This window comes from Geotrypetes seraphini, chromosome 1, assembly GCF_902459505.1.
Source record: "Geotrypetes seraphini chromosome 1, aGeoSer1.1, whole genome shotgun sequence".
Lineage (NCBI taxonomy): Eukaryota > Metazoa > Chordata > Amphibia > Gymnophiona > Dermophiidae > Geotrypetes > Geotrypetes seraphini.
This window is the reverse complement of record NC_047084.1, coordinates 345,471,333-345,490,489: the sequence shown is the minus strand read 5'-3', so window position 1 is coordinate 345,490,489 and position 19,157 is coordinate 345,471,333. Positions and strand designations below refer to the sequence as shown.

At 43.4% G+C, this 19,157-nt stretch overlaps 1 protein-coding gene across 6 annotated transcripts in view; it reads left to right on the top strand.

Annotated features, from left to right (window-relative positions):
• Positions 1-19,157, top strand: part of PTPN13 (protein tyrosine phosphatase non-receptor type 13) — a 626,469-nt gene that overhangs the window by 310,534 nt on the left and 296,778 nt on the right. For all 6 annotated transcript variants that reach the window (XM_033963022.1, XM_033963031.1, XM_033963011.1 and 3 more), the window contains 4 exons: positions 6,800-6,982; positions 10,064-10,226; positions 13,495-13,915; positions 18,364-18,461. In XM_033963022.1, the coding sequence (XP_033818913.1) occupies positions 6,800-6,982; positions 10,064-10,226; positions 13,495-13,915; positions 18,364-18,461 (865 nt within the window). The remainder of the gene's footprint in view (positions 1-6,799; positions 6,983-10,063; positions 10,227-13,494; positions 13,916-18,363; positions 18,462-19,157) is intronic.

Sequence of the window (19,157 nt, the reverse complement as noted above, 5' to 3'; positions counted from 1 at the left end):
ACATTTCCCAAGGCAGATGGCTCTATGCAATGTCACCTCGGTAACAAAATACAAAAATAGACAAATACACCCCCTCCCTTTTTACTAAACCACAATAGTAGGTTTTAGCACAGGGAGTTACGCTGAATGCCTCGCGCTGCTCTCAATGCTCATAGGCTCCCTGCGCTAAAAAATGATATTGCGGTTTAGTAAAAGGGAGCCATAGTGCAAAATATAGACAGCAGATATAAATTCTGAAAACAGACACATTTTGATCACTAAATTGAAAATAAAATCATTTTTCCTACCTTTGCTGTTTGGTGATTTCATGAGTCTTTGGTTGCACTTTCTTCTTCTGACTGTGCATCCAATCTTTCTTCCTTTCTTTCAACCTCCTGTATGTTTCCTCTCCTCCAGACCTCATTCTCTCCCCCAACTTTTTCTTTCTGTCTCCCTGTTCCCCCTTCTTTCTGTCTCCCTGTCTGCCCCCTTTCTTTCTTTCTCCGTGCCCTCCCCCAAGCCACTCGGTTTGCTGCCACCGCCATCGGGGAATAGCCCCCAAGCCACCACTGTCCCAAGCTTTCCCTGCAGAAGCGTCGCGCTGACCAGCATTCCGCTCCCTGACGTCAATTCTGACGTAGGAGAGGAAGTTCCAGGCCAACAAGGCATTTCTCCTCATTCCATCCAGGCTGAGCCCCATCTCTCCTTGATCCAGCATTTCCCTTCTGTGTTTGTCAGAATTACCATTCCACCTATTTTCCAGCATCACCCTTCTTTGTGTCCATCTCACCTATATCCCTATCTCACCACTTTTTCAGAATCTTCATTTGTCTCTGTCCTTGTCTTTACCCCATGTTCACCATTTGCCCTTTCAATGTCTTTATCTCCCCCCCCCCACTTTTTCAGCATTACTTCAATGTCTCTTTTTCACCTCCTCTTCATGTCCCCTCTGTATCTCTATCCTTATTCAGTAGATCCTGCTTACTCTTTCTCTTCTTTGCGTCACTGTCTCCATTTTCAGCTTTCCCCCCTTTTCCTTTGTTACTGCACCCGGTAGCCATAATCTTTCCACCCTCCCTCCACTCCGGCCCAGCCCAGTATGAAATATTTCCTTTTGTTTCCCTCCCCTCTCTCTTTCTCTCTCTCTTCTCCTCCCTCACCCATGAGTCCTGCATCTGGCCCTCTCCCTTCTACCTGCACCTGGCAACACCCCCCTGCTCCGCGGCTCTCTTTAGCAACTCGTCAGCAGCGGTGATCAAGACAAGCTGCCGACATTGAGGCCTTCCCTCTACGAGTCCCGCCTTTGTGGAAAAAGGAAGTTGAAACAAGCAGGACTCGCAGAGGGTAGGCTCCGACGTCAGAAGCTTGTGTTGATCGCTGCTGCTGAGTTGCCGAAGAGAGCCGCGGAGCAGGGGCTGTGGCCGGAAGCAGGTAGAAGGGAGATAGGAAGGCTGTAGAAGCTCTGGAGCATGACACCGACCCCGGCCAGGATGATTTCTTTTTCAGGCTGCTGCTGCTGCTGCCACCCCCCACCCGAAATGACAAAAACAGCCTAATGCCCGCGTCGGCGTCTTTGACGTCGGGGAGAGGAAGGCTGATAGGCCCGGTAGATCGGGACGGCAACACGAGTCTATCACGAGCCCGGGATGGGCTCTGCGATCGACTCACGTTGCCTTCCTGAACTACCGGTTGATCGCGATCGACGTGTTGGGCACCCCTGACTTAGAGCCATAGCGCACAAGAGAGACTCCCACGGGGATGAAAACAGCCTACCTAAATTCTGGCGATGCAGGCATGCAGCTTACAAGTCCGGCGTCGCGGCGGGAAATAGCCATGCTGAGCAGTGAGCTCAGCACGTACACAGATGAAAGCCTTGCTTGCTGATTGGTCCGGCGGCATGGCGGGGCGGGGCCGCCGGACCAATCAGCAAGCAAGGCTTTCATCTGTGTACGTGCTGAGCTCACTGCTCAGCATGGCTATTTCCCGCCATGACGCCGGACTTGTAAGCTGCATGCCTGCATCGCCAGAATTTAGGTAGGCTGTTTTCATCCCCGTGGGAGTCCCATGGGCTAGGGGGCGTCCCCGTGGGAGTCCCGTGGGTCAGGGGGGCATCCCCGTGGGAGTCCCGTGGGCCAGGGGGCGTCCCCGTGGGAGTCCCGTGGGCCAGGGGGGGAACCCGCGCGATCCCCGTTCCCGTGCAGACCTCTACTTCAAAAGCTACCATTTCCAGATGGATCCGGATAGCGATTTCATTTGCCTATATTGGAGCTGGAAAGTTGCCTCCTCTTTCGGTAAAGACCCACTCCGCATGAGGAGTTGCTTTCTGATGAGCAGAATTCTCCGCAGTTTCCCCAAAAGAGATTTTTAGAGCTGCCACTTGGTCTTCTTTGCATACCTTTATGAAGTTTTACAGGATAGATGTAGCAGCCAAGAGGGGATTCCACATTTGGATCATGAGCCCTACTCTGAATTTGAGGGACTGCTCTGTTACATCCCACTTGTTCAGGGATTGTACAAGAAGGAAAGATTAGGTTCTTACCTTTTAAATCTTCTTGTAAATCCATACTCTATTCCTGAAGCCTGCCCTGGGAGTTGCTGATTTGCCAGTTGTCTGCCTTAGTAATTACCTGTAAGTTGGACTTCTGCTTTATGGACCAGCCTTCTTTTTTTTTTTTTCAAGATTAACATCCGCAAATATGTGCACTTACTACTGTGCCCCCCACACTGTTAGTGCAAGCTGAGTCTCCTTATTTTCAATGTTTTATCATTCCTATGTTGCATAAGAACATAGGAATTGCCGCTGCTGGGTCAGACCAGTGGTCCATCGTGCCCAGCAGTCCGCTCATGCGGCGGCCCTTAGGTCAAAGACCAGTGCCCTATTAGAGTCTAGCCTTATTTGCATATGTTCTGTTCCAATAGGAACTTATTCAACATTGTCTTGAATCCCTGGAGGGTGTTTTCCCCTATACCAGCCTCCGGAAAAGCATTCCAGGTTTCTGTCACTCTCTGGGTGAAGAAAAACTTCCTTACGTTTGTATGGAATCTTTTCCCTTTGAACTTCAGCAAGTGCCCTCTCGTTCTCTTCACCTTGGAGAGGGTGAACAGTCTCTCTTTCTTTACTAAGTCAATTCCCTTCAATATCTTGAATGTTTCAATCATGTCCCCTCTCAGTCTTCTCTTCTCAAGGGAGAAGAGGCCCAGTTTCTCTAGCCTCTCATTGTACAGCAACTCCCCCAGTCCCTTAACCATTTTTGTTGCTCTTCTCTGGACCCTTTTCAGTAGTACTACATCCTTTTTCATGTACTGCGACCAGCGTTGGATGAAGTATTCCAGGTGGGGATGTACCATGGTCCAGTATAAAGGCATGATAACCTTTTCAGATCTGTTTGTGATCCCCTTCTTAATCATTCCTAGCACTCTGTTTGCCCTTTTTGCCACTGCCACAGCGCATTGAACAGACGGTTTCATTGACTTGTCTCCAAGTACTCCCAAGTCTTTCCTGGGGGCTCTCTTCGAGTATAACTCCAGTCATCCTGTATTCGTTTTCATAAAACCTGTTTGATTATTGTTCTGATGTTTATTAATATTCTTATGAGCAGATTAGACTTGTTTCTCAGGGAGTTTCCCTGCACCCCTGTCTCTTCTGTGTCCTCTATAGGAATGGCTGTCTGCTTTGTCACACTCTGGAAGCTGGAGGTAAGAGGAGTAAAAAGTTATGTTAATGGGACTTCCTACAAGAGATCTCGCGAGATGGGATTGAATATCCACTAGTTCAGGAATAGAGTATGGATTTACAAGAAAGAAGATTACAAAGGTAAGAACCTAATCTTTCCATACAATAAACTCTTCTGTTGAATACCGTTCGTGAGAGTGGAGTTGTCGCCTTATTTCTACTCTGTTTTGGTTATTCTACTATTCATACAACATAAGAAACATCTTAATAGGTAGCCAAGGGGGCAAGTGTACGATGTAAAGAAAGGACGGTTAGTACAAAGTCATTGGGATAAATAGATGAGTGGCTAAACTGAATTATAGGTATAGTTGAATACGATATGAAGAACTGGTCTGAGTTACAGAGTATACAGCAAGCTAGACCACATTCAGAGTAATTGGATAGTCAGTTACCATATGTGTTAAAGGCTTGGGAGAAGAGCCAAGCTTTCATTTGGTTCCTGAAGTATATGTAGTATTGAATTCTGTTTTGCCCTTCAGGGAGTAAGTCCCAGAATGTGGGAGCTACTCCTGAGAAGGCTCGCTGGTGGGTATCACATCATGCAGTACTGTGTTTCCCCAAAAATAAGGCAGTGTCTTATAGTCATTTGGAGCCCAAAAAAGGCACTAGGTCTTATTTTTGGGTAGGGCTTATTTTTTTTATTTTACATGATCATCTTTCCCTTCTTCTCCTTCACCCCAGTTCTTCCTCTTTGCTTTCCCCCACATATGCAACATCTTTCCTCCCCTCTCATCCATCCCCTTGTGCATTCCCTCTGCAGTATCTTTCTATCCCTCCATCCCTCTGTGCAGCAGAACCCTTGCCCAACTTCCATCCTTCCCTCCCTTCCATCCCTCATATAGCAGAACCTTTGCCCAGCTTCCATCCTTCCCTCCCTCCCATCCCCCTGTGCAGCAGAACCCTTTGCCCAGCTTCCATCCTTCCCTCCCTCCCATCCCTCGTGTAGCAGAACTCTTTGCCCAGCTTCCATCTTTCCTTCCCTCCCTCCCATCTCCCTGTGCAGCAGAACCCTTTGTCCAGCTTCCATCTTTCCCTCCCTCCCATCCCTCATGCAGCAGAACCCTTTGCCCAGCTTCCATCCTTCCTTCCCTCCCTCTCATCTCCCTGTGCAGCAGAACCCTTTGTCCAGCTTCTATCCCTCCCTCCCTCCCATCCCTCGTGCAGCAGAACCCTTTGCCCAGCTTCCATCCTTCCTTCCCTCCCTCTCATCTCCCTGTGCAGCAGAACCCTTTGTCCAGCTTCTATCCCTCCCTCCCTCCCATCCCTCGTGCAGCAGAACCCTTGAGCACCCGCCACGTAGCTGAATCACCGAAGACCCTCCATCCTTCCCTCTCAACTGATCCCCGCCAACCGCGACCATAAATACCTTGCTGCAGAGGAGCGTCGGGCCAGCAACACTCACAGGCTGCTTTGCGGCCTTCTCGCTGGGCCTTCTGTGTATTGATGATGTCATTAGTACACAGACGGCCCCAGTGAGAAGGCCGCAAAGCAGCCTGTGAGTGCTGCTGGCCTGACGCTCCTCTGCAGCAAGGTATTTATGGTCGCGGTCGGTGGGGATCAGTTGGGAGGGAAGGATCAGTGGTTCGGCTGCACGGAGTGGGCAGTGGGAAGTGCGGCTGCCTACGACTAGGGCTTATTTTCAGGGTAGGTCTTATTTTGGGGGAAATACGGTAGTGACAGTGGTGCTCCTTGACTGGCTCTTAGAGGCTAACATATTCTTTAAACACTCTGGCCCATTTTGTCTTACAGACTTGGAAACCAATGATAAGAGTTTTACATTTGGCCCTGTAAGGTACTGGTAGCTAGTGTAGTTTTGTCAGAAGTATTTGTAGTCTCAGTTTATGCAGAGAGATCTCCTGCATATTTATTGAAGATATTCTGAAAACCTAAGTGATAGGGGCTCCCTGATGACAAGTTTTGGGAAGATGGATATAGGAGAATATTAAATCAATATGCATATTCCTTTACAAACTGTTTTTATCTTACTTTCATCCTCTCTAATAAAAGCTGGTATCTGTCTATCATGCCCCTTCTTGGTCAATTTTAAGATGTCATTCAGCTTTTGCAGTTTGCCAAGCAACCGTACTGGAAGCCAGCCTCTCAAAACCACAGTTTTGTTTTGTTTGTGTTTGAGTTGCTGAAAAGAGCATCTTTCCTGCAATACACACAAGACAGTACAGGCTAAGGAGGGGGGTGGGGGTGTCGGAATTTAGACTTGAGAGCAGGATTATTGTACAGTTTGCTGACACAAGTAAATGAGCTACTGAGAGGAAAGATTGAGACTGGAGAATCTCAACATGAAGACAGGGGTCATGACTGAAGCCAAATTAGGTTAATCGGAGGCACCACTGAAGGGAATGATTAAGGCTTGGTGAGAGAGCACTGAGAGGAGGAAAAAAGATTAAGGATTGAGCTTAGGGCAGAAGGGAGAGATAAGACTGGGAATTTAAAAGAAGTACACAAATGCACAGTATAAAAAATGCCTTTGGAAAGGTTATGAATTCCATGGAATGCATCATTACAGTCTAGAGAGGGAGTGGACTACCTTTATATTACATCATGAAATTGTCATATTCTCAAATCATGTTATTTATGATGGCTATTCTTCTAGTTTGTATCAAGAGAGTGCATAGGTGAAAAACATTTTTTTACTGGTTATCGTGTATTTGTTCTGGCAAGCCAACACATAGTACCTAGCATCCATGCATTTCATGGAACAGCAAAAGCTGTAGTGTGTCATGTGAGGTGACTAGCTTAAGACAACTGATGCTGCCTTGTTAAGAGAGAGAGATGTAACAACTGCCTCATGAGGAAGAAAGAGGGTATAGAAGAGGGGAATGGGTGTGTGTGAAAGAGTTCATGCTGATGGAGAGAGAGGAAAATAGACTGGTGGGCACAGGCTACAAGGCACAGACAGACAAACAAGACACTTGGAGAGAGATAGAGAGAGCATGGAATAACCTCTATTGAGCAATAATAATAATCATTGCAGAGCAAATCTCTTGTGGACTTCAGCTATATTTTACTACTATTGTAAAGATGTGTTATAATACAAAGATCTTGACCACTAACAGATGTTTCCCATAGGTGTGTCAGGGACTCGCAGAGTATGGGGTTCACTTTCATCGAGTGCTACCTGAAAAGAAATCCCAGACTGGAATACTGATGGGAGTCTGCCCCAAAGGAGTTCTTATCTTTGAAGTTCACAATGGAGTTCGGACACCAGTACTACGCTTTCCCTGGAGAGAGACAAAGAAAATATCTTTTAATGTATGTGCATTTATTTATTTCATCTTACCCATTTGCTCAAAGTTTGGAATTTTCAAAATATCACCTGGAAATCTAGATCTCATGTCTGAAATAGAGCCTGTGGCCATATAATTTTATTTGGTGTTCTCTTGTCTATAGAGAAGAGACATTCCTCATACATGATACAAAATAAGTCTCACTAGGCCATAGAGCAATTTCATTTTTATTGTATACTGCTCTGCTACACGTTCACATTAAAGGCCCGATACTATAAATGGCGCCTAAAACTTAGGCACAGAGTAGTGTGGCACTTAAGCACAATTCTATAAAACTTAGGCGCACTTCATAGAATCATGCCTAGTGGTGCCTAAAATGGGCTTAGGCATAGGTGTCCTAACCTTAGGCATACCATATTATGCCTGAGGCATTGAAAACAGCTACACTTAAATCATTACTGGGGAATTGCAGACCAATTGCTGTGCTGCCTTTTGTGGGGAAAATCATTAAGAAGGTGGTTATGAAACAATTGCAGAGCTTTGTGGAGCAAGAGAACCTACTAGATTGTCATCAAATATGGTTTTAGAACCGGACATAGTGTTGAATCTTTGAGAGTTTCCATGATGGATAAGAAGAGGAATTGATAAAAATAAAACCTTTTGTGTCATTTGGATGTGTCATCTGCTTTTGATATGGTTAATAGTAATGTTTTATTAGGTACTTCGTCTAGTTTGGGGATAGGAGGATCTGTCATTGATTGGTTTGTTTCCTACTAAGCAAGTGAAAAGCGATGAATGTATTTTTACAAAGCTGACTATAGATAGGGGTATAACACAAGGTTCTGTGCTGTTTGCACTTTTGTTCAACCTCTTTCTGGCAACGTTGGGTAATGTATTTCACAAGTTAGGTATTAGTTATCATCTGTATGTAGAGGAGGTTCAATTTTTCTTTCCTATGTCAGTTTGGCAAAGTGGGTTGAAGGATAAATTGACATGGGCTCCTTTTACTAAAGTGTGCTTGTGTTTTTAGCGCGCGCAGCAGATTAGCGCGCTCTAACCCCGCGCTACGCGGCTAGAACTAACGCCAGCTCAATGCTGGCATTAGCGTCTAGCGCAGCATTGTAGCGTGCGCTATGCTGCGCTTTAATGCCCTAACACAGCTTAGTAAAAGGAGCCCTATATGTGTGTGCAATTAATGATTGGATGATGTGTCATAGACTAGTTCTGAATCTTGCAAAAACCGAATTGATGTTGGTAGGAAGGGTTGAAGATCCATTATGGCCAGAAGTTGTTGAAGTAGATAGCATGGTGTTTACTGTGTGAAAGAAATTGAAAGTTTTAGGTGTTTGGATAGATCAGGTTTTATCTGTTGTTAAAACTGCTTTCTGTCAGATGCCATTTTTGAGTAGATTAAAACCAATGCTGTCCCCATGCGATTTTCGCCTTATAGTTCAGAGTGTTGTATTACAAAGGTTGAATTATTGTAATGCACTGTAGATCTTTGCAAGTAATTTAGAATTCTGCAGCATATTTAATCTTTGGTGGTAGTACATTTGATCCAATGACACCTTTACTATGAAAATTGCATTGGCTACCTTTTAAATCTCAAGTAGTGTTTAAGGTGTTGGCATTGATTTTTCAAGCAATTCACCGAGGGATGATGCCCTGGTATCTTTTACATGCTGTGACATTACATCAGTCTGGTCCTTATGGATTGGAGAACATGATGTGCTTATCTGTTGATGAGTTAACAGCAAGTGAAGTTTGCTAGTACCAGAGCTATGGCTATTTTGGTGGCAGGGATGAACCTTTGGAATAATCTGGTTGGACAAATGAAAATGAATAATAATATGCAGAGTTTTTAAAAATTATTTAAACTGTTTTTTGATGTTTTTACCTTATAATTATGTTTGTGATTTTTTTTTTTTTTTTTTTAATAATCTGCTTAGGTATAATGGGATATAAGTTTTTTTAAATAAATAAAATATTTATGCCAGGATTTTCTTGGCCTAAATGAGTGTGCCTAAGTTCAAAACAGGCACCTACATGTAAAACACCCACGATCCGGCACTAACTACACCTACCATATTAGGCGGCTACCATCCAATTAAGCACAACTTAAGTCAGTTATGAGGTGCTAATTTTTAATTCTTGGCACTGATTAAATCTTTGAAATAATGCTGGCTTTTACAATTTCTATGAGCATTGGAGCATTTACCTCACCAGCCCGTGGGAAGAACCTCTACTGTGGCTTTGTAAAAGGAACCCTAAGTAAGGTGCCTAGATCAGCTAGGTGTGCAAATCTAGGCACCATTTATAAAATTGGGGCTTAAAAGTAATATTTCAAGTACCAGCAAATGCATTAATTACAGACCTGCTTTCATCAAATGGGTAAACCTTTAGGCTTCCTCCATGAGTTAAGATTTGGAATACATGGATACTACTTAGAAGAACAAGTTACAAATCTAAGAGTCTCCATAAAGTTAATCAACATTTTGCATAATTTTTCCTCTGTATATTTTGTTCCATTTGAGATCTAAATGTGGCTACATCTGGCTTCTAGAGGGACACAGGCTTAGAAGCAGCTTACAGTATATTAACTGATTTATTGAGATTTACATTTTGTAAGAGAATATCCCATGTAGAACTCTTACTGAAAGAACTGAGTCCTATGAGGAAACTTTGTTATTGTCATGAAAAATATAAATAGGATTTCTTGGAAGCGGTCTGTCAGATGTAACAATTTCACATTCTTCAGATTAGCCACCTGAGGCATTTTTGTGTTATTAGGCTTACTGAAGCAATTTCTCAATGACTGGTATCACTGAAGTACTTCTAAGTTTGCTGTGATCATTGTATAATATGTTATGTGTCTTCATATGTGACCCAGGGGAAGCCTTTTAAGATATCTTAATTACTGTCAAATAATGAGAGCAAATGTTTAAATGTACAATGCCTTTCAAAGATACCAGTGCCAAAAATATAGTGAATTTGTTCAGTATGTTTTTTGTCTGCCATAGGAACATGCTGTTGGTCTCTGTATACATCTCATTTCTTTGTCTTGAAAACATTTTGATACTTAATGTATGTTTTTTCCCAACTGCAGAAGAAGAAAATAAGTTTGCAGAATACATCAGACGGTATCAAACATGTTTTCCAAACTGACAGCAGTAAGACTTGCCAGTACCTCCTACATCTCTGTTCTTCCCAGCACAAGTTCCAATTGCAGATGAGAGCCAGACAGAGTAACCAGGATACCCAGGAGATTGGTAAGAGCTGTGCTTGTGTAACAACAATATATCACTATATGTTCCATGAATTTCAGCCAGCCCTAAAATGAATCCCACCTGTTCAGGAATTCAATATAAGCAAGCCTCTAGATCAGGGGAGTCAAACTCAATCACATAACGGGCCGAAATCTAAAACATAGAATACTTTTCCTCTCTCTTTTAGGTCCCAGTTCATGCTTGCTATCTAACACCAGCTCTGGCAGGATATACATTTCAAATCTGACATATTGTAATCACAAAACAGAAAATAAAATTATTTTTTCTACCTTTTGTTGTCTGGTCATTATTCAAATCATGTTGGTCCCAGGCTCTGGTTGTCTTTTGATAACTCGCTTGCCAGGGTCTCCTGTCCATTTGTTGTTTTATTCTTTCTCCATGCTAACCATCCATCTTCCATCTTTGTCCTCACCTTCCATTTCCCTTCCCTCCCCCGGAGATCAGGCATCTTTCCTTTTTTTTGTCTCCATCCCCGCAGCTGCAGCAATGGACCCCACCATTCTGAACTACCCTTTCATCCAGCATATCTCCCTCCTTCCCCACCACCCCAGGATTCACCATCTCTCCCTCTCTCTTCCCAACTACCCTCCTATCCAGTATCTCAAACCCTCCACTCCACACCATCCCTTGTGTTCAACTTCTGTAACTTCTCTCCCTCCATCCCATTGTCCACCTTCTCCCTCTCCTGAATTTGTCCTGTTTTTAGACCCATTATTTCTTCCCCCCTCAGTCCAGTATGCGCACATCTGTTCGGACCCCTCCTTCCCTCCCTCCTTGTACTTCTACACCAGGGCCCATCGCCTCCCCCCCCTTCAAAGGCCTGCATGTTTTCCCCCTTCTTTACACTAGGGCTCGCCTTCTTTCTAGTGTCCTCCAGCTTCCTGGTCTCACCAGCAGCCTGCAGAGGATCGCTGGTGTTGTAGTGAACCTAGCAGGTTGTTTTCGGTTTCCGCAGCACATTCCTCTGCCATGGTCCCGCCCCCTCCTCTAACTTACGGGACAGCAGCCTGCTAGGTTTGCTACAGCCGACCGGCGATCCTCTGCAGGTTGCTTTGAAGGGGAGACTGGGAAGCTGGGAGGGAGGGAAGGAACAGAGGGCCAAATCGCGGGCCACATCTAATTACCCTGCAGGCCAAATTTGGCCTTCGGGCCTGAGTTTGACACCCCTGCTCTAGATCTAAGAAACCAAACTCATCAAAAAAAATCAGGGTGACCATTTACTGATTAATTTAGCTTGGTTTCCTGTTTTCATTCTTCAGTTGAAAGAAAACTAGGGATTCCTATCACTTTGGAATGAAGAACTTGTAGCATTGTGGATTTAAAAATCCCTAGACAACAAAATGACCAGACAACAAAAGGTAGAAAAAATAATTTTATTTTCTGTTTTGTGATTATAATATGCCAGATTTGAAATGTATATCCTGCCAGAGCTGGTGTTAGACAACAAGTGTGAACTGGGACCTAAAAAAAAAAAGGAAAAGCCTTTTTTATTTATTTTGTTTACATCACAGAGCCGGGGTCCTTTTATTAAGGTGCGCATTTAGCGCGTGCTAAATTGGTTAGCGTACCTTAATAACTGTAATAGTAAGACCAGTTAGTTTTATATGCGGGCTAAATTTATTTACTTATATTGGCATACATGCATAAAATAATGTTATAAAATCACACCCCTAATGCACATGCTCCCATAGATCCTAGTATTATCTCTGCACAAAATAATGATTTTGCTGCTAATGCATGCCTGATACACCTATGTTTCCATGGTGACTAGTATGCTATCCAGTGTTTTTGCACATTTTTTTGGGCACATATTACAGTTTATTACATACTTCTGGAAAACAAACCATTATCAGTACATCCTTTAGTTTCCAGATTCATGAAAGACTTTTTCATACAAACCTTCTCCAATTTCTTTTGGATCTTAATGCTATACTTTCCACTTTGATGAAGCCTCCATTTGAACCACTGTCAACAGCATCTCTCAAACTTCTAATAAGGATGCCCAACTTTGTTTACCATTTTCGACCACAGAAACGTTTAAGTTCAAAATGGCCAAATCCAGACCATTTGGATGTGGGAAGGGCCAGCATTGTAACAGACCAGCCACACAGACATGCCAACAGAACAGTGGGGCACCTTAGAGGGCACTTCTGTAAACTTCACATAATGGGTGCCATGTGTACATCTCACCATAACCCTCTCCAAAACTCCCCCAAAATCTACTATACCCACCTGTTTTCCACCCCAATAGCTCTTTTGGCTGCAGATGGCACCTATATGGCAGTATAGCAGGATTTTGTTGGGTATTGGTGACCTTACACTTTCCACCATAAATGTGGTTAGAGTGGTTTAAGGGCCCGAGTCCTCCTTTCTATGGCTCACTAGCCCACCCACCAGGCTACTTAAGACACCTTTGTGATACTCTACTCTAGAGACAGATATTCATTGATTCATTCAGATTTTGGGGGTGGGAATGGTTCAGTGACCATTGGGGGGAGTTAGGGGGTGGCTTTCTTAATCTCTCCAGTGGTCATCTCATCAGTTTGGGTAACTTTTGGGCACTTAAATTCTTTGAAAACAGGTCAAGCCTCAGATGTCTAAGTTCCATCCAGGACGTCTCAGGAAACATTCATTTATCGCTGCAAGCCATCCAAGTCTAAGCCCACCCAAAGCCTGCCCAGAACATGCCTCCACCATGTCCCTGTTTAGGTTTGGACACACAGCGGCTAGAACACTTTGCAAGATGTCCAGAAAGACGGTTTTGAAAATTGGCACTTCGACATCCTAGCAATTAGGATGTCTTAAGTGCTGATTTATGCCGTTTTGGGGACATTTTAGTTTTTTGAAAATGCCCCTGATAGTGTGTATTTGCAAGGGGCATACATATGGGCAGAGTATGCACGGGGTTACCCCTTATGTATGAAATTTACAGAATACTATAAGTTGCATGTATACCTGCAATACACAGAAGCTTGCCCTCATACTAATTCTATGGCTGACATAAGTGCGAGTACCTAAGTGTTGAGTTACTAGCTGGTTGCCCTGGTATTCAATAAATGTACATAGGTGCCTACTTTACGTTATATAATAGGGTCCTACTGCATTCCATCTGGGAACCTAATTGAGACACCTGGTTTTAAAAATGCACCTTCTGTGAATGTTTCAGGTAAAATAATCTGTGGTATGGTACTTAATAATGAAAATTCTGTTTTATTCTGTTCTAAAATGAATAATATGAATTTCTTTTCAGAAAGAGCATCACTAAGAAGCTTGAACATCCAGGCAGAATCTGTTCGAGGATTTAATATGGGACGGACGATCAGCACTAACAGTCTAGTGAGCAATACCATGAACAGGCTTGCAGTTCGGCCATTGTCTGCACAAGGCGAGTTTCTCAAGAGGCTGTCTTGCTCTGACTTGTCACTTATTCAGCCTTTGCCAGGCAGCACTCCAAAGGAAACAGATGATAGATCTCCGTGGGATCAGAGACCTCGTGTGATAAGCAAATCCTATCATGATCTGAGTCGGGTGTCTCTCTCACCTCAACGGAAAGTGTTTGGTGCTAGCATGGATTCTCCCCCACATGTTGTGCAGGAGTTAATGGGAAAAGCTTTTCAGTCAGTGACAAAATCAGATACTGAGTCTGTAATAGGATTTGGAAAAATAAACAAGTAAGTGGTTTCATAATTCCCAATATTTTACTGTTACTTTTTCTGGATGAATGTAATCTCCAAGTCTGGCTTCATTTCCAGATTAAGGTCTAATTCCAGAATCTCACTCAGACACTTTATAATGCTAATCAGCCAGTGAAGGCATATCTGTACTGTCTATATCAGCTGATCAGGCATCCCATGGGACAGTCTAAAGCAGATGTTCTTTTACCAGAACAGTTTGGGAACATGGAGGAAAGAATATGACCATCAAGGGGAAGAAAATTTCTAGCACACTTTCTACACTAAAGGATAATCACCTTAGGCTATTCACTTACACCCTTTCTCTACCTTTTGTTGCAGAAGATAGTGGATATGAGTTATCTTGTAGTAAGCTGCATGTTTTATATAGACCTAGAGTTACAAAGGCATTTTAAAATGTGCTGATGTACCACACAAAATTTATTGTGGGATGAATGAACCTGCATTATCTCAGATTGATTAATCCCGCAGTAAATCAAATTTTACATCACTGCTTCTAGAACTATTAAATGTTCCTGGCAGCAGTAACCCAGAGATAGTGAGCTTCAAGTCAGGCCTGGTATCTTTATAAAAGTACACCCACATTCCCCAATCCCTCTTTCTCAATTAATCCTCCCACTAGCTGATTTCACAGTTGGATAACCATAACATTATTCACACTGGTACTACACAGGCAAACTTTAAAGACTTCAGTCTCCTCAAAATATGGTAATTTGTCTCCTTTGCGTCCATGGAGAAAGGACTATGGCCTGGATGCACTAAACATAATTCTCTAATAACGACTGAATTGCTGTTGCAGAAGAGCAATCGATGTACCAAAAAGATTGCATGCAAATAATTCGCGCAGAAGGTTGAGTCTCTCTCGTCTGATTCATTGGTGTGAGAGTGACTCTCACACATGCGCAAAGCCAGCAAGCCCGAGCAGCTGAGAGGCAGGGGAAGCCCCACAAGCAGCCTCCTGCCACTCAGCTGTTCAGGACAGGAAACCTTTTCTTCTTCTTTTTTTTTTATTTTTTTTAATGGACAGATGTTGTGCATGTATTACACATGCACAATATCTGCCTACCCCATTAAAAAAAGCCCCCCCTGACGTCCCAGCACCAGGAACCAACAACCCACCCCCACAGCAGTGAAAATGGCAGTAGAGATGCTCACTCCCTCCTGCCAAATCATCCCCACCCCCACGAGAGAAAATTGGCAAGTGGGAGGCCCACTCTCTCCTGCCATGCCATCACCCCCCCATGAGAGAAAATTGGCAGGAGAGATGTTCATTCCCTTCTTCCACCCCTCCTCCCCGCTTGTGAGAAAATTGGCAGGAGAGATGCCCACTCCCTTCTGCCAATGGAAGCCCCCTTAAACCATCTCCTATTCTCCCCACTTCATCCTGAAAAAAAAACCCCAGGAGGGATGCCCCCGAACACCACTCCCTGAAACCCCCCAATACCTTTCGTAGACATTGGGAGCTGGAGGGAAGCGCAGTCCCTCCAGCTCTGAATCCTGCCCGTCAAAAATGACGGGCCTTCCCCTCCCCAGTGCACCATGTGATACATGGGGAGGAGCCTAAGGGCCTGATTGGCTTATGCCTTAGGCCCTTCCCAAGGGGAGGAGCCTTAGGCGTCTGAGTCAATCAGGACCTTAGTAGTAGCATAGCCAGTCAGCTGATTTAGGATGGGCTTGTGGACTGTCCTAGAGCCACCAGTCATAAGCCTCTGGGTGTATATTCTAAGTTTCATGCATACATGAAAACTGAGCATGCACAAGGGAGGGAATGGCCTGCCTCTAGGAACAGTAGTGGCTCTGGGACAGTGCCAGCAGCATCCAACACTTTAATTCCTTCGGCAGGGAAGAGGTCTTCAGCTGGCGGAGCTTGGGAATCCCTGAAAGCCAAACTGAAAGAGATGAAATTTTGGGCAGGCTTGAGCCCAAACTTGAGTGGGCCCTGACCCACCAGTAGTCCCTAATGATAGTCTTGTGGTGCTGCTGGATATGAGGCTGTCAAATAAGTACCAGGACCTTTAGAACATAAGAACTGCCATCTCCGGATCAGACCTTCGGTCCATCAAGTCCGGCGATCCGCACATGCGGATGCCCTGCCAGGCGTACACCTGGCATAATTTTAGTCACCCATATCCCTCTATGCCTCTCGTAAGGAGATGTGTATCTAGTTTGCTTTTAAATCCTAGAACGGTGGATTCCGCAATAACCTCCTCTGGGAGAGCATTCTAGGTGTCCACCACTCGTTGCTTGAAGCAGAACTTCCTGATATTTGTCCTGAACTTGTCCCCCCTTAGCTTCAATTCATGTCCTCTTGTCTGTGTCACATTGGACATTGTAAATAATTTTTTTTCCTGCTCTATTTTGTCGATTCCTTTCAGTATTTTGAAAGTCTCAATCATATCCCCTCGCAGTTTCCTTTTCTCAAGGGAGAACAATCCCAGTCTCTTAAGTCGTTCCTCGTATTTCAAGTTCTCCATACCTTTTATTAGCTTCGTTGCTCGTCTCTGCACCCTCTCCAGCAGTTTTATATCCTTCTTTAGGTTGGGAGACCAATGTTGGACACAGTAAATCTTTGGACACAGTAAATCTTTAGGTAGAGCCCATACCACGTACATGCCAGTGCCTTCCTGCCCGGAACTAGCATTTCTAAGTTTTCTGCGGAGCCAAGAAGCTGTATCTTTGGTATCTCCTCAGTGGTTCAATCTTTGGTATCTTTTTTTTATTTATTTTTTTTAATGCCTTCCCGATATTGTTTTATCTGCTTGCTTGGGGATTCTAGAAGCTAGGGCTGTCACTCTGATCTTAGCTGCTTGCTTATTATTTTTTTTTTTTTTTGTAGCTTCCAGAGATCACCCTGCAATGCAAAGATGTCCAGGGGTATGATTTCATGACTTTATGGACAGGGACAGCAGAAGTATCTTACCACCGGAAGAGTGTGGCATAGTGATTAGAGCTACAGCTTCAGCAGCCTGAGGTTGTGGGTTCAAACTCTATGCTGCTTCTTGTGATCCTGGCCAAGTCACTTAATCCTACACTACCCCAAGTATATTAGATAGATTGTGAGCCCACCGGGACAGATAGGGAAAATACTTCAGTACCTGAATGTAAACTGCTTAGGCTATAAGCAGTATATAAATACTTAAATAAATAAATCATTCTTTTCTTTATAATTCTTCATTTTTTTCGTTTTCCAATATTTTCTTAAAATTTGGTTCATTTTTATCTATTTTTTGGCCTATGGACCACTTCAAAGCCCTTTTTCAACCCAGAGAGCATCAAAGTTTTTCCTGGGGGGAGGGAGGGAGGCAGACAGACAGGGGGAGAGATGGAATGGGCAGCTGGGAAGAGACAGGGAGATAAGTTGGATCTGGAGATGGAAAATTGATAGGTAGCTGAAAATTTAAAAAGGAAAAGGATGAGAAAGAGGGTGAGATTTGAGTGGACAGAGGCAGAAAAGAAAAAAGGAGAAGTTGAAAGGGAAAAAATCAATATGTTGGAGACAGGGACTGGAGCAAGAGAGAAGAGAAAAAAATGGACAGCTGACACTGGAAAGAGAATTAGAAGATAAACAAAATCAGAAAGAGAAACTGGGACTAAAAGCAAAATGACTAGACAACAAAAGGTAGAAAAAATAATTTTATTTTCTATTTTGTGATTACAATATGTCAGATTTGAAATGTGTATCCTGCCAGAGCTGGTGTTAGACAGCAAGCGTGAACTAGGACCTAAAAGAGAGGAAAAGTATTTTTTATTTATTTTGTAGCTGGCGTGGGGTTGTATCCCTATACTTCTACTAAGACTCCTTTGCTGGTGTGCAGCGTGGGTTTTGGCGGTGGCAGTGATTGATCCAACACTTACAGAATCTTGTGAGCGTCAGAGCAGCTGGCGGCGGCGCTGGGGCCCATGCTGTGCGTCAGCAAAGGAGGGGTAAGGATCTTAATAAAAAATCTGGCCTGTGACTTAGCCTGTGATTTAGATTTCAGCCCTTTATGTGATTTGCGTTTGACATCCCTGGTCTATTGATATAGTTTGAGTATACCAAGTATATTATGTTGCAGTAAATCAAGTTTGGATAATAAATTCAGACTAATTGTTCAAGATATTTTATCTTACATTATAACAGCTTGTGATGTTTCACACAAGTGTAATTATTCATTTGCATAATAACAATTTTACTGAAAATTATGCATTAAGGGCAAATACTTTTTAATAATTCACACATTATTTGTCAGATACTATGCATATTTCCATTAATGTACAATAACTCTGGCTTATAAAGTCATAGCTCAGAATTAAATAAGAAGGCTGGAGCAGAATTTTATTGTTTTAATTAATGTACTTTGAAATTGACTGTAATTTATGCTTAACTTTCATAACTGATCAGTTAGTCTGAACTTTAATGCTCTGCCTTTGTTTTTCATTAAATATAGTTCAAGGTCCCTTGGGAATTTAAATAGAAGCCATGAGATACGAAAACAAGAATCAGATTCATCATCCATGGAAGACACTGGGCAAGCCTATGTTGTAGGTCAGCATTAAACAAAAGTATTTGTTTCTACAGTGCTTCTTTTCAAGATGTTAAGACAAATAGTGTTTTGCTTATTCTCAAAACCAATATACATAGAGATTTTGTTGTGTTTCTGTGCTATTACGCATCAAATATTGGCAAGAAGCTTACATACCTATGGGGGAATAATAATAACAGTCCACCCATGTGAAATGTGCAAAACCTAGCCCCAGTAGTACACAGATCCTCACATACAAATTTATACCTGTACCAAAGAAGGTGTAAATGTATATAGATGTACTCACATATGTGTACATACTATATATTGCAGCTCCATCCTATATCTGCCTTGAAAGCAATAAAAACTGACTCTGTGGGTGAAAATTCACGGTTCAGTTTCAACTGAAACTCCCCAGGCAGAAATTGGGTCCCCCAGACCCTCCACCTTAGAAACCCTGGTGGTCTAGTGACCTCGTTGAGCAAGAACAATCCCCAGTCACTGCTGCCCATGCTGGATCCAATCTCAAAAACCTCCTTTAGCATTCTCATGAGGCTGCTGCAGGAAGTTGTGTTAGCCATTTTGAACCATGCAGCCAGCATGGGCAGGAATGACTGGGGATTGCTTCTGCTCGATGTCACTAGACCACCAGGGTTTCTAAGGTGGCTAGTGTAAGTAATCACGCCTAAATTATAGGCATGTGTTTTCACTGCTACACT